Genomic DNA, 14,842 nt, shown 5'->3' with positions numbered 1-14,842 from the left:
AAAGAAAAATCAATTCTCCAATTTACAGTCCCACAAAGCAAGATCCTGCAACACAGCAGAAACTCTCAAGGTGCTTGTTGTTTCTTTTTCATGTATCGAGAAAACTCAAAGCAGGCTTTAACTAAAATAACGTTTGTCTAAACAGGTGACTTCAGTGAATTTGAACAATTTTTGCAATGTCTTTGAAAACCAGCCCCTTGTTTTTCTTTGACCAGGTAAGAAAATGACAGATTCTTTAAAATGAATTAAAGCAATCAACAGGGTCCCACAGTGAGAATCCAATTTTCTCCCAATAGGCAGGTTTTAGCAATTTTAAAAAGCCACGGAAACAGCCAGGAAAAGGAGATTTTGAAGCACTTACTCCACCCAAAGGTCAACAAACAGTTAACATAGCTCGCAGGTAAGACAGTCAACGTTGACTTAGTTTGCTGATAAGATGCTACAGTTAAATTTAGTTTACAGCTGAGGTGGTCACAGTTGACTTTTTGTACACAAGTAAAATAGCTGAAGTTCAGCAGTCAACCCTGGAATAGCATTCATTCAGTCACATAAAGAATCACTGCAGCATTAAGGATACAGACTTGGCCTGCGTTCAAATCCCAGCATGGCAGCTGGTGAAATTTGAATATAATAAAGAATCCTAATAACAGTAACCGTGTTTCCATTGTCAGTTGTTACAAGCACCCATCTAGTTCACTTTAGGGAAGGCTCAGCTTCACAGCACCAGGAACCTGGGTTCAATATCACCCTTGGGTAATTGTCTGTGTGAAGTTTACACATGTTTCTCCATGTCTGCTTGGGCCCCATCTAGGTGCAGTGGTTTCCTCTCATGGTCCAAAGATGAGCAGGCCAGGTGGATTGGTCGTGGTAAATACATGGTTACCAGGATAGGGCCTGGGTGGGATGTTCTTCGGGGGTTGGTGAAGATCAATGGGCCAATAGGCCTCTTCCTGCACTATCAGGGATTCTTTCGTTCTGTGAGATTTGAGAGCTTCATTCCTGAGGTTTGCGGAGATAGGAGGTGGCCTCTGTGAATGAGTTAGTTGGAAGATCTGTGCTACAAGCACCAGTTGGTGGTGCTGGTTTTAAGGTCTGGGATATAAATTGTCTTTTTAACCCATTTGTCTCTGCCATTACTTTCAGCCCACGGAAGACCAAAAAACGTTTGCCAGCCTCGGTGGTTTTAACTGAGCATAAGGCAGAGGATGTTGTTCAGGCCCCTGAACGGCCCGGCTCAGGAGCCAGTGTGCTCAATGTCTTTGTTTCCTCGCTTGCGGATGAAGATGAGCATGTGCAGTATTTTGAGAACCTGAAAGCTGCTGCCCCTTTCCTGTTGACCGAGATTGATGGAATGATTCTTCACTGCAAGGTCGCTGGAATCCCCTTCCCCCGGGGCCTGGAGAACATCTTGAACTACAGCTGGACCGATCTCATCAAGGATGTGTCCTACAACAGGAAGCAGTGGCCGACGGCAGCTTGTAAGAGAATCTGTGTGCCCAAGAAGCCCCCGCAGAAGCTGAGCCGGACCCGTGGCAGTGCAACATCGGCCAGCACCATAACTGACAGCAGTAGAAGCAGAAGCAGATCAGCGCCCATATCAGAGGAGCTGAAAGAGAAAACAAGAGTCTCGGTGAATCAGAGACGCGCCCCACGCAGCACTGTCAAAGGTAAGCCAATCACTGAAGTAAAGTAGACTCACATTTACATTGTATCAGAGATAATGGGAACTGCAGATGCTGGAGAGTCCAAGATAACAAAGTATGAAGCTGGATGGACACAGCAGGCCAAGCAGCATCTCAGGAGCACAAAAGCTGACGTTTCGGGCCTAGACCCTTCATCAGAGAGGGGGATGGGGAGAGGGTTCTGGAATAAATAGGGAGAGAGGGGGAGGCGGACCGAAGATGGAGAGAAAAGAAGATAGTTGGAGAGGAGAGTATAGGTGGGGAGGTAGGGAGGGGATAGGTCAGTCCAGGGAAGACGGACAGGTCAAGGAGGTGGGATGAGGTTAGTAGGTAGGAAATGGAGGTGCGGCTTGGGGTGGGAGGAAGGGATGGACGAGAGGGAGAACAGGTTAGGGAGGCAGAGACAGGCTGGGCTGGTTTTGGGATGCAGTGGGGGGAGGGGACGAACTGGGCTGGTTGTGTGATGCGGTGGGGGAAGGGGAGATTTTGAAGCTTGTGAAGTCCACATTGATACCATTGGGCTGCAGGGTTCCCAAGCGGAATATGAGTTGCTGTTCCTGCAACCTTCGGGTGGCATCATTGTGGCACTGCAGGAGGCCCATGATGGACATGTCGTCTGAGGAATGGGAGGGGGAGTTAAAATGGTTCACGACTGGGAGGTGCAGTTGTTTATTGCGAACCGAGCGGAGGTGTTCTGCAAAGCGGTCCCCAAACATCAGCTTGGTTTCCCCAATGTAGAGGAAGCCAAACCAGGTACAATGGATACAGTGTACCACATTGGCAGATGTGCAGGTGAACATCTGCTTAATATGGAAAGTCATCTTGGGGCCTGGGATGGGGGTGAGGGAGGAGGTGTGGGGGCAAGTATAGCACTTCCTGCGGTTGCAAGGGAAAGTGTTGGGTGTGGTGGGGTCGGAGGTGAGTGTGGAGCGAACATGGGAGTCACGGAGAGAGTGGTCTCTCCTGAAGGCAGACAAGGGTGGGGATGGAAAAATGTCTTGGGTGGTGGGGTCGGATCATCCTACGACACTTCCACCATCTACAATCCTGTCCAAGAAACCTTGGTGAGTCATAGAATCTCTCTCTTCGGTCCGCCTCCCCCTCTCTCCCTATTTATTCCAGTTCCCTCTCCCCATCCCCCTCTCTGATGAAGGGTCTAGGCCTGAAACATCAGCTTTTGTGCTCCTGAGATGCTGCTTGGCCTGCTGTGTTCATCCAGCTCCACACTTTGTTAGTGCAGTTGTATTGTGTTGTTTGCACCTCTTCCCCCACACACCCAAGAACATCACGAAGCACCTTGCAGACCATGGAGTACATTTGTAATGTTGTCGTTGTGATGTAGGAAGCACATTGGTGCCCAACAAGCTCCCATGAACAGCAATTGACCAGGCTGTTTGTTGTACCCACCCCTTGTTAGCCACTAACACTCCCCATTAACAGCTATTCACCCTCCCAACCTGGGACCTTTTGACCCCACCTGAGGGAGCAGACAGGGCCTTAATTAAATTCCTCAGCCAGGGCCTTGATTAAATAGCTCAGTCTGGGCTCAGTATCTCTGACAGTGAAGCATTCACTCAGGACTGCACTGGATTGTCAGCTTAGATGTTTGTGTTCAAGCCTCTAAGATTTGTAACATAAAATCTTCTGCCGCTAAACCAATCGAAAAGATAGATTGGGACAGATACAGAATTGAGAAATGCAGAAACAGGAGACAGTTCTCGGAAGAAGCATTGCTAATCACCGACAATGGAGAGCAGCAAGCTCAGGGATGAAAGGGAAACAGGACTTGATACAAAGTTAAACATGAGCATGAGAGTTTTGGAGAAGCTACAGATAGCTGAACCTTAGAGACTGGTCCCGGCCCTATTGGAATGGTTGAGTCTGCAGTTAACAAAGGCATAAATGAAGGTTTCAGATAGGCTGAAGCAGAAATGGGTCATATCACAGAGGTGGAAGTAGATGGAGGCAAGACAGAACAAATTGGCGATGGGGTCAACCTGCTTACACATGGAGAAGAGGAGAAACCACTCAGTCAGCATGTGTAGAGGATTGGCACTGAGGTATAGAGCATTGGACAATCCTTCCTTCACCATCTCTAATCAGTGTTTTCCTTCCATTCGTTTATGGGATGTGGGCAATGCTGGCTAGACCAATGTTGCCCATCCTTAATGGCCCTTGAGAAGATAGTTGTGAGTCATCTTCAAGAACTGCTACAGCCCATAAGGTGTAGGACTACTGATAATGGTGCTGTGATAGAGTTCCAGGATTTTGACCCAGCAATATTGAAAGAATGGCGATATATCTCCAGGTCAAGATGGTGAGTAGCTCGGAGGGAACAAGCCACTCACCGCCTTGACTTGCTGCCCTTGCCCTTCTAGATGGGAGAGGGTTTGGAATGTGCTGTCCAAGAAACCTTGGTGAGTCATAGAATCCCTACAGTGTGGAAACAGGCCCTTCGGCCCTACAAGTCCACACACACCCTCACAACATCCCACCCAGACCCATCCCCCATAATCCCTCTAAGCCACACCTCCCTGGACATTATGGGAAATTTAGCATGGCCAGTCCACCTAGCCTGCACATCTTTGGACTGTTGGAAGAAACTGGAGCACCCGGCGGAAACCCGCACAGACACAGGGAGAATGTGCAAACTCCGCACAGACAGTCGCCTGAGAGTGGAATCGAACCCAGGTCCCTGGCGCTGTGAGGCAGCAGTGCTAACCACTGAGCCACCGTGCCGCCCCAGTCTTTGCAGTGCACCTTGTAGATCTACACACTGCTGTACTGAGTCCAACGTGCATCCTGACCATGAGCTGTCCTGCTTTTTAAAAATCATTTCCTATTCCGAATCCAAAGTTCTGCCCATAAAGCGTTAATGTCTGAGACCAACTGGTTGTTTTTGTGTAGCCTTCAGCACTGTGTGAGTCAGTGAGGATTCTTCAATCTGATAGGTAAAAGACCTTTGCTGTTTACAGATCACCTTGCGAAGGCGCCTATCTGGATCACACACTAGATTAGAATAAGTCTTCATGGAAGAAAGGGTCAGAGGTCACCTGTCAGTAAAGTGAAATGGCTAGTGTTATTCCTTTAGCACTGACATCAGAACTCAGCCCATGTCCTGCAGAAAGCTCACAGACAGCATCTTACATGGTTACTGAAAACAGCTCTTCACTCATTACTCACCAGCTCTTTGGGTAAAATGATATCAGTTTTTTTTATTGAACTGCTTCAGGAGCTGAATCAGCAGGGCTGAGCATGTAGATTAAGAGCTCGTGTGTCTTTATTAAAGGGCACCCTTTACTTAAATGAACTGAATAAGTTCAACCCCCACCTGGTGAGATCATTCACAAACATTAAATGCTGCTATTTGCATTATTGACAATGATTTTACAAATGATTCCAGGGTCTTCATCTCCAATCCTTTCTCTGGAGGTTTATTTCACGCATTGATCGTTCCTCCTGCAAAGACAAAGCCCCTGATCTTAGTCACAGTGTCAAATGCTATACGAACAGGTCCTCTGTTTCTCTGTGCCTCTGCCTTCTGACAAACACCAAACTACACTGATCCCATTTCACTGCAATTGGTCCATAGCCTACTATGCCCTGGCATTTTAAGTGCTCATCCAGATGCTTCTTAATGTTGTTAGGGTAGCTGCCTGCACCATGCTCTCAGGCAGCACATTCCATATTTCTACCACCGTCTGGGTGAATACATTTTTTTTCTCAGATCTCCTCCAACCCATGTGCACCTCACCTTAGACTTATGTCCTCTCGTCTTGGGCACGCCTGCCATCAGGGCCCTAAACTCTCACTGTACTACTTTTAAAAGACTCTCAATTTCCCCCAAATATACACTTACCTGCAAGTAGCTGCTCCCATGCCATGTTTGCCAGATCCTGTCTCATGGTATTAAAGTTGGCCTCCCCCCAATTTAGACACTTAACTTCTACACTATCCTTATTATTTTCCGTAATGACTTTGAAACTTATAGAGTTATGGTCACTATTCCCAAAATGCTCATTAACTGAGACTTCAAACACTTGACCTGCTTCATTCCCTAGGATTAGGACGAGCACTGCCCCATCTCTAGTAGGACTATCTATTATGTACTGGCACAAAAACTCTCCTGGATGTACTTTTAAAATCCCATTATGAATCCTTTAACACCAAGCAATCCCAATTTACATTAGCACAGCTGAAATCCCTACTACAGGTGGTTCTGCTATAATGCATGTTTCATTAATGCAAAAGAGCTATAATGCAATTGATGAATAGTGGATGCAGTTTGAATAACACAAACTTTCTGCTGTACAAGTATATAGCGATTTTCTGTAGCGATTTCCCTAAAACGTGATTTTCGATGGTGATTTTCTATAGCATGAAGTTACACCTTTTTGTGATTTCCCTACACATCTGCCCCCTTACGGCTGGAAGGTCTAAAGTATAATCCCAGCAAAGCAATCACTCTTTTTTAAATTTCTAAACACCACCCAGATGGCCTCATTTGACAACCTTTCCAGGACCCCTCCCTCATTCCTGCTGTGATCATCTCCTTTATCAATAATGCAACCTGTTCAGAAAATGCACCTCTGGTGCAGATAAGACTTAACTGAGGATATGATCACTGTATCACAAGCCTCCGCCCCTTTGATTCCAAATCCACTGTTTAATTTGAAGTAATATTCCAGATTTACCTTTACAGTCCCATAATTATCCATAAACTCTTGGTAGGATCACTGCTTGTGGATTTCCTTGAGAAAAGGATATTTTCAAGTCTGTCTGGTTGTTTCTGTTAACTCACCTGGAGAATTCCAGAAAAGCCTCTCCCATTCAGGAGTGGCCAGTAGAGCACTGCATTAATTCCATTACATCCTCTCAGACTTGGACGCTATTAGATTGAGAATGCTAAAAAAAAGAGTTATTATAATGTTGGTTCTGGTGCAATGACCTGTAGCATGTCCCACTGTCCCAAAGGTGTGTCTAAGCAGGGTGATTAAAAACATAAGCAGAAAGTGCTGGAGAAACTCAGCAGGTCTGGCAGTGTCTGTGGAGAGAAAGCAAAGTTAACATTTTGAGGCCAGTGACCCTACTTCAGGACTGTTTGTATCTAGAAGAAGGTTGGTATATATGCCAAAGACAGAGGGATAAGTGGAGACAGAACCAAGAGAGAGAGAAGGAGACTAAGTTAGGCAGCCAAAGGATTGGTTGATAATAGCAAGTCAGGGAGGAAGAAAAGCTGACAATTGCGACAATGATTAGTGAAAATGGGTTGTTGTGCTGAAAGCAGCCCATGTGATGACAGGGTCTGGTCTGTGGGGGTGGGGGTAAGGACGTGGGAGATGTTGACCAGGGAACATGGTGGTGTGTTGAAGTGACAGGCAGCAGGAAGCTCAGGGCCATTTTTGCAGACAGAACACAGCTGTTCCACAAAGCAGTCGCCCAGGCCGCATTTTGTCTCCCCAGTGTAGAGGAGACCATGTTGTGAGCAGTAAATACTCTAGACTAGATTGTGTGAAGTGCAGGTAAAGTGTTGCTTCGCCTGGAAGGTGTGTTTGGGCCCTTGGATAGGGAGGAGGGAGAAAACAAACAGCTAAGTGTTACACCTTCTGTGATTGAGTGGAAGGTGCATGTGATTGTGTGTGGTGTTAGCTGGGGGGGGCAGCATTGTTTTGAGAGTGGGGGAGGAGTGGACCAAGATGTCCTGGAGGGAACAAGGTTGAATAAACATATTGTTTTTCATAATAGTTCAATCAGTCGTCCCCTCTAGATTTGATAAATGTTGAGTCCGGTTGGACTCTGCAGTCTCTTTTTAAACATCAGCCTGAACCATCTCCACACAGCACTCACTGCTGTCTCATTTGCTTCTGACACGTGATAATTTAAACTTCCTTACAATGAGGTTATTGATTGATTGATTGATTTTTCCTACCTCTTTTGCCTGTAATTAAAGGGCCAACAATAGCTTCAAAATGCCAATGGCCTTTGTATCTGGTTAAACCTGGCAAATGGAGCCAATTCCCAGGGATCTCTTGCTGGGAATCCACAGAAATTGTGATGTTTCTGGTGAAAGACCCAGTAAAATATCTGAGTCAGACCCTAATCGCAATATTGGTCAGAACTGGTTCAAACTGGTGTCATGATCACTCACACAACACCAGAAACTGGATCCAAACTAAAATGTTCCCGTAGTTGAGAGTGAAAGGATTGTATTTTAAGCATTTACTTTATGGTTCACTGGGGATTCCAAGAGGAGAGGGAGTTTGCATTGGTAGAGGGTGAGAGGAGAGAGAAGGATAGTGAAGTGAGAGAGAGGGATGGTGAAGAGAGAAGAGCTGGCGGTGAGAGAGGGGGGACAGTGAAGAATGAAAGAGATGGTGACAGACAGGAGAGGGGGATGGTGGTAAAAGGGAGAACGAAGGAAGGGGACAGGAGGAAGCTGAGATATAAAGAATATGGAGATGAAAGGTAACCTGAAGTTGAACCAGGGAAAATAGGAACATCCAGGGGAAAGGAGGAAATGAGGAGGAAATGATCTAACATCTCTTGGGGAAACTTGGAACCTGGAGACTGACAGGGGTAGGAGGAAAATGCAAATAAACAGCCCGAATCAAACCAGTTATCTTCCAGCAGCGAGTGTTAGCACGTTCACATTGCAGAAGCGGGCCAATGATGTATTCAGTGAAATCTGTGATATGCATAACCACCATGCCCCTATCCCTCTCCCATCCAATCTCTCGCTTCCCAATGCTTAATTACTATATAAAATACTGATGTCTGTCTGAAGCGAATGAAAAAGGGACAGGCTCAAGACTTAATTATTTTTCTCCCCCCTCTGTATTTACGGTGAAAACATTCATGTAAATGTGAGGTGAGGGAGAGTGCTTTTTCACACACAGTGAGTTTGGAATGAGATCTGGTGGAGGCAGGTTCAATTGGTTCATTCCAAGGACATGAGGTGATCATTTAAACAGAGACAGTGTGTGAGGGTGCGGGGAAAGGTCAAGAGAATGGCACTGAGGCATAATAGCCAGACAGCCAGTGTAGATGTGGTGGGCCCAATGACCACCTACCATTCTGTAACAACTGTGTGAAAGGTGAGAAGTCTCCAGACCTCTGCAAGCTGCAGGTTAGATCAAGGTAAGTCTCTACTCAACTCCCAGTATGATCACCAACTGCAATGGGCCAGCCAGCATCATCCAATCCTGGTGCATGTCTGATAATAGAAATTTAAATGTTAGAATGTAGGAAATGTAACATGTGAGCCACAGTGTCCTCATTCACTTGTAACATTTTGAGAAACCAGCATGTGTGGATCAAAATAAAGGAGTTGAATCGTAATTGTGGTACCCTGTAACCACATACCAAAACAGCTAATAGCTGGCTGTCCTTGACCATGGGAATGTTTACATTAATGCCTGAATATGTATTTTCTAATCACTCTGTTCACAAGTGCTGGAACACACCTCTGGGGCAGGTGGGACTTGAACCCAGGCTTTCTGGCTCCAACAGTGGCAATGAAACAAAAACAGAAAACGCTGGAAAAGCTCAGCAGGTCTGCAGCATCTGTGGAGAGAAAGCAGAGTTAATGTTTTGGGTTTAGTGACCGTTCCTCAGAACATGTTCTCTGATTTCTCTTCGCAGATCCTGCTGTGCTTTTCCAGCATTTTCCTGCTTTCGTTTCTGCATTCCAGTAACCTCAGTTCTTTGGGTATATTTCTGTGGCAATGAAATAGTTGAGTCACCAGTCACAGAGTAGACAAGGAATTGCCTGTTCAACAAGTGGCTCAAAGTCTGCTTTTTTTCTTTCTGCTGGGAGAGTTTTCATTCGATTTACACAGACCTGTAAGATTTTAATTGATGATAGTGTAGGAAGGCGCTGGCAAAGTGAGAGTATGGTAAGTTGACAGGGAAAGGTTTTGACGTGGGTGGTACTGTTCAGAAGTTGGTTTTAATCAATATAAATGGATGATTGAAATTTTCAAGTTAGCATGTTGTATGGTATTGTAAAAAGGATTGGCACAGACTAAGACACATCTCCCAACTCCCAGTGATAATGGGAACTGCAGATGCTGGAGAATCCAAGATAATAAAATGTGAGGCTGGATGAGCACAGCAGGCCCAGCAGCATCTCAGGAGCACAAAAGCTGACGTTTCGGGCCTAGACCCTTCATCAGAGAGGGGGATGGGGTGAGGGTTCTGGAATAAATAGGGAGAGAGGGGGAGGCGGACCGAAGATGGAGAGAAAAGAAGATAGGTGGAGGGGAGAGTATAGGTGGGGAGGTAGGGAGGGGATAGGTCAGTCCAGGGAAGACGGACAGGTCAAGGAGGTGGGATGAGGTTAGTAGGTAGGATTTGGAGGTGCGGCTTGGGGTGGGAGGAAGGGATGGGTGAGAGGAAGAACAGGTTAGGGAGGCAGAGACAGGTTGGACTGGTTTTGGGATGCAGTGGGGGGAGGGGACGAACTGGGCTGGTTTTGGGATGCGGTGGGCCTCCTCCCTCACCCCTATCCCAGGCCCCAAGATGACTTTCCACATTAAGCAGAGGTTCACCTGCACATCTGCCAATGTGGTATACTGCATCCACTGTACCCGGTGTGGCTTCCTCTACATTGGGGAAACCAAGCGGAGGCTTGGGGACCGCTTTGCAGAACACCTCCGCTCGGTTCGCAATAAACAACTGCACCTCCCAGTCGCAAACCATTTCCACTCCCCCTCCCATTCTGTAGATGACATGTCCATCATGGACCTCCTGCAGTGCCACAATGATGCCACCCGAAGGTTGCAGGAACAGCAACTTATATTCCACTTGGGAACCCTGCAGCCCAATGGTATCAATGTGGACTTCACCAGCTTCAAAATCTCCCCTTCCCCCACCGCATCCCAAAACCAGCCCAGTTCGTCCCCTCCCCCCACTGCATCCCAAAACCAGTCCAACCTGTCTCTGCCTCCCTAACCTGTTCTTCCTCTCACCCATCCCTTCCTCCCACCCCAAGCCGCACCTCCATTTCCTACCTACTAACCTCATCCCACCTCCTTGACCTGTCCATCTTCCCTGGACTGACCTATCCCCTCCCCACCTCCCCACCTACACTCTCCTCTCCACCTATCTTCTTTTCTCTCCATCTTCGGTCCGCCTCCCCCTCTCTCCCTATTTATTCCAGAACCCTCACCCCATCCCCCTCTCTGATGAAGGGTCTAGGCCCGAAACGTCAGCTTTTGTGCTCCTGAGATGCTGCTGGGCCTGCTGTGTTCATCCAGCCTCACATTTCATTATCCCAACTCCCAGTCCCAGTTGCTTCCTCCATTGGCTTTCTCCAGGTTGCCTGGACCTTGTTTCTTTTCCATGCTATTTTTCTCAGCCTGTCTGGTCCTTTTTACTGGTTCCTGTTTGCTCATTTGTCAGTGAGAGGTGGGGCTGATGGTTCGGGCCTGGTGTGAAGAGCAGGATGGGAAGGTTAGGGTTCAGTCCGTAGGGAGGTTTGGGTCTGGGAGGTGGGGGATTTGTTGTGTCGGTCCAAGCAGCTGAGTGCTGGAATGCAGAGAGGGGTAAATCTAACAACCCCACTCACACAGTCATTGGTCCCTGCAGAAACCATGATTTTGCCCAATGCATATCACGTTGTGTCTCCTACATTTGAGCAGGGACTACATTAACAAAGAACAGCTCATTAGCTGCAAGCTGCATCAACATCATAGACACTCTAAAGTGTGGAAGCAGGCCATTTGGCCTGTCGGGTCCATAGCGTCCCTCTGAAGACCACTCCACTCCCACCCAATCCCTGTAACCCAGCATTTCCAATGGCCAACCCACTGTAACCTGCACATGTTTGGACTCTGGAAAGAAAGCAGAGCACCCAGAGAAAACCCACGCAGACACATCGAGAAAATGCAAAGTCCACACAGACAGTCGCCTGAGGCTGGAATCAAATCTGGGTCACTTTGTGCCAAGGGAGCAGTCCTAACCACTGAGCCACCATTGAAAAGCATTGTATAAATCAAAGGCTTTCTTCTTTTTCCCACAATAATCGAATTCCCAATGCCTTTTCTATTTTACATCTCCAACCCATTTGTATAGGTTCTCTTGCAGTTAAATTTCCTCACTGTAAAGTCTTTTAGCCTCTGATCTCATTTACTCATCCCACCTACCACCCCCCAACACTTGCACTTTGTAGCCTTGTGCTGCAATCCACCCAACCAGCATCTACCCTTCACTCACACCGCCATTACTTTCTGGTTCAGTTTCGGCTTGTGTAGAGCCCTGCTCCTTCACTGCTTTCCCTCCTTGCCTCATCCCTCTCTGCACTTCACTGCCTTGTTCTCTCTCGAAGCTGCCTTTTTTGTATAAACACGAAAAGGGGGTGATCTTTCAGTCCAGCATGAACGTCCAGCCTCAAGCTGAGGTGGTCTCCAAGCCTCAGGAGCCTTGAGGTGAGACTGGAGTCGAGGCCTGGCGTGGACTGGGTTGCGAGGACTGCTGCTCTGAAACTTTTTATTTCTCCACATTCTAACTTATTCCTATAATCTGTAATGCTGGACTTTTTATTTCTTTAATTTTCTAATTTTTTTCCTATGACTTGTACTGAACAAACTGTACCCAGATGCCTTGTACTTAAGATGGCATCGTACTTGGCGACATGTAAACTTCTCACTGCACTCATGTGAGTACGCGTGACAACAAAGCTAATTCAATTCAATTCAATAAACATTCATCAGGAATTGAGCGTGCTGCTCTATCAGTAACAATAGCCCATGGTGGCACAGTGGCTCAGTCGTTAGCACTGCAGCCTCACAGCACCAGGGACCCAGGTTCGATTCCAGCCTCAGGCAACTGTCTGTGTGGAGTATGCACATTCTCCCCGTGTCTGCGTGGGTTTCCTCTGGGTGCTCTAGTTTCTTCCCACAGTCCAAAGATGTGTAGGTTAGGTGGATTGGCCATGCTAAATTATCCGTAGTGTTCAGGGGTGTGTGGGTTATGGCGGGATGGATCTAGTTCTGGGTGCGATGCTCCAAGGGGTAGTGTGGACTTGTTGGGCCAAAGGGCCTGTTCCCACACCATAGGGAATCTAATCTAATAAAAAATGATGGCTGCCTGAGGTCTGGACTCAGACACATTGAGGACGTAGTGTATATTCCCTTGGCTAGCAAACCAGATGACTTTGAAGGAAGTGCATTTGTTTTTTATAAAAATCAAGTTATTTAAAACTCAGAAGAACGTTTTTAAACACGTAGTTCCTGAAGCATTACCTTTGCAACTGGATGCTGGTTTTTGTCACTGACTAATGGGAGCCACTTTCTCTTTGCATGAGCCAATTGGATGGATCGCACTTTTTTGTGTTTGTATGAATCGCATCCTTCCTGATTACAAGTGCTGACATATGACTCAAAATTGTTATATAGGAGGTTTGGTGTTGTATAAGGTAATGGCTGAGAAAGAGTTAATGTGAAATTGCATTAAGCTCTGCCTCATCTGATGATATCACACAGACTTTGGGTGCAGAATTGAGCAGTCTTGTATGAGGTCCCAATGAAGACCTGTCATCTCTTGCAAAAACAGGAATTGCTGGAGAAACACAGCCAGTTTGGCAGGAAAAGAGGAAGAAAAAAAAGGAATTAATGTTTCAAGTCTATGTTCCTTCTTTCTGAAAATTTGAAATGTTAACTCTGTTTCTGTCTCCACAGCTGCTGCCAGACCTGCTGAGTTTCTCCAGCAATTTCTACTTTTGTTTCAGATCTTCAGCATTCGCAGTTTTTGTTTTATTTATGTCGTCTCTTCAGTAACTATATCAAATTAGTTTTTTCTGATGTGTACCAATTGCTGTTAATGACAATTTGTTATGTAAGATGAGTGCTTCTTCTTGTTAAGGCTCACCAGCAGTCTATGCTAAGCAAGTGATAATTAGACAGGCTCTGAGGGATAGAAAGGAAGATTGGTGGCAGCAAATGATCAAACTGCAAGCTACAAGTAGTTCGTAGCCGATGTGACGACGTGGATCGAAAAGAAATAGGGAATTTTAGTATAACCAAGTGTGAAGCTGGATGAACACAGCAGGCCAAGCAGCATCTCAGGAGCACAAAAGCTGATGTTTCGGGCCTAGGCCCTTCTTCAGAGGGTCTGATGAAGGGTCTAGGCCCGAAACGTCAGCTTTTGTGCTCCTGAGATGCTGCTTGGCCTGCTGTGTTCATCCAGCTCCACACTTTGTTATCTTGGATTCTCCAGCATCTGCAGTTCCCATTATCAGGGAATTTTAATGTTCCTAATCTTACTCCACTCTGACTTGGAACTGAAGCACATTCCTTCACAGTTACAGAGTCATATAGTCGTAGAGATATACAGCATGGGAACAGACCCTTTGGTCCAACTTGTCTGTGCTAACCAAATATTCGAAATTAAACTAATCCCATTTTCCAGCATTTGGCCCACCTCCCTGTAAACCCTTTCTTTTCACATATCCCTCCATCTCCACCACTTCCTCTGGCAGCTCATTCCATGCACGCGTCACCCTCTGCATGTAAACTTTGCCCTTTAGGTCCCTTTTAAACCTTTCCCCACTCACCTTAAACCCATACCGTCTAAGTTTTGGACTCCCCTACCCCAGGGAAAAGACCTTAGCTAGTCATCCTATCCATGCCCCTCATGATTTTATAAACTCCTATAAGCACACCCCTCAGCTTTCTATGCTCCAGGGAAAATAACCCTAGCCTATTCAGCCTCTCCCTGTAGCTCAAATTCTCTAACCCTGGCAATATCTCTGTGCATTTTTTTTCTGAACCCTTTCAAGGTTCACAACATCTTTCCTATAGCAGGGAGACCAGAACTGAACACAATATTCTGAAAGCACCTGATTAATGTCCTGTACAGCCATAATAATTGTTGGGTCAAAATCCTGAAACTCCCTCCCTAATAGCCTTGTGTGTGTTCTTATACCAAACAGACTGCAGCAGTTCAAAAAGGCAGCTCACCACCACCTTCTCCAGGGCAATCAGGCAGAGGCAATAAGTCGAGGCTTAGTCAACGATGCCACATCCCATGAACAAATTAGTTAGGAGAAACGTGTCGAAGAAACTCTATTGACAATTTGTATTTTTACAGTCTGTACAGTGTGGAGCTGGAGGAGCACAACAGGTCAGGCAGTATCAGAAGAGCAGGAGAGTTGATTTTCA

At 46.4% G+C, this 14,842-nt stretch overlaps 1 protein-coding gene across 3 annotated transcripts in view; it reads left to right on the top strand.

Annotated features, from left to right (window-relative positions):
- LOC125463314 (uncharacterized protein C3orf20-like) overlaps positions 1–14,842 on the top strand; it is a 180,379-nt gene that overhangs the window by 9,906 nt on the left and 155,631 nt on the right. For all 3 annotated transcript variants that reach the window (XM_048554469.2, XM_048554467.2, XM_048554468.2), the window contains exons 2-4: positions 146–215; positions 297–400; positions 1,144–1,667. In XM_048554469.2, the coding sequence (XP_048410426.1) occupies positions 177–215; positions 297–400; positions 1,144–1,667 (667 nt within the window). In that variant the 5' untranslated portion in view covers positions 146–176. The remainder of the gene's footprint in view (positions 1–145; positions 216–296; positions 401–1,143; positions 1,668–14,842) is intronic.

Source organism: Stegostoma tigrinum, chromosome 25 (genome assembly GCF_030684315.1).
Source record: "Stegostoma tigrinum isolate sSteTig4 chromosome 25, sSteTig4.hap1, whole genome shotgun sequence".
Taxonomy (NCBI): Eukaryota; Metazoa; Chordata; class Chondrichthyes; order Orectolobiformes; family Stegostomatidae; genus Stegostoma; species Stegostoma tigrinum.
The sequence above is the reverse complement of the archived record's forward strand: the minus strand, read 5'-3'. Positions and strand labels throughout refer to the sequence as shown.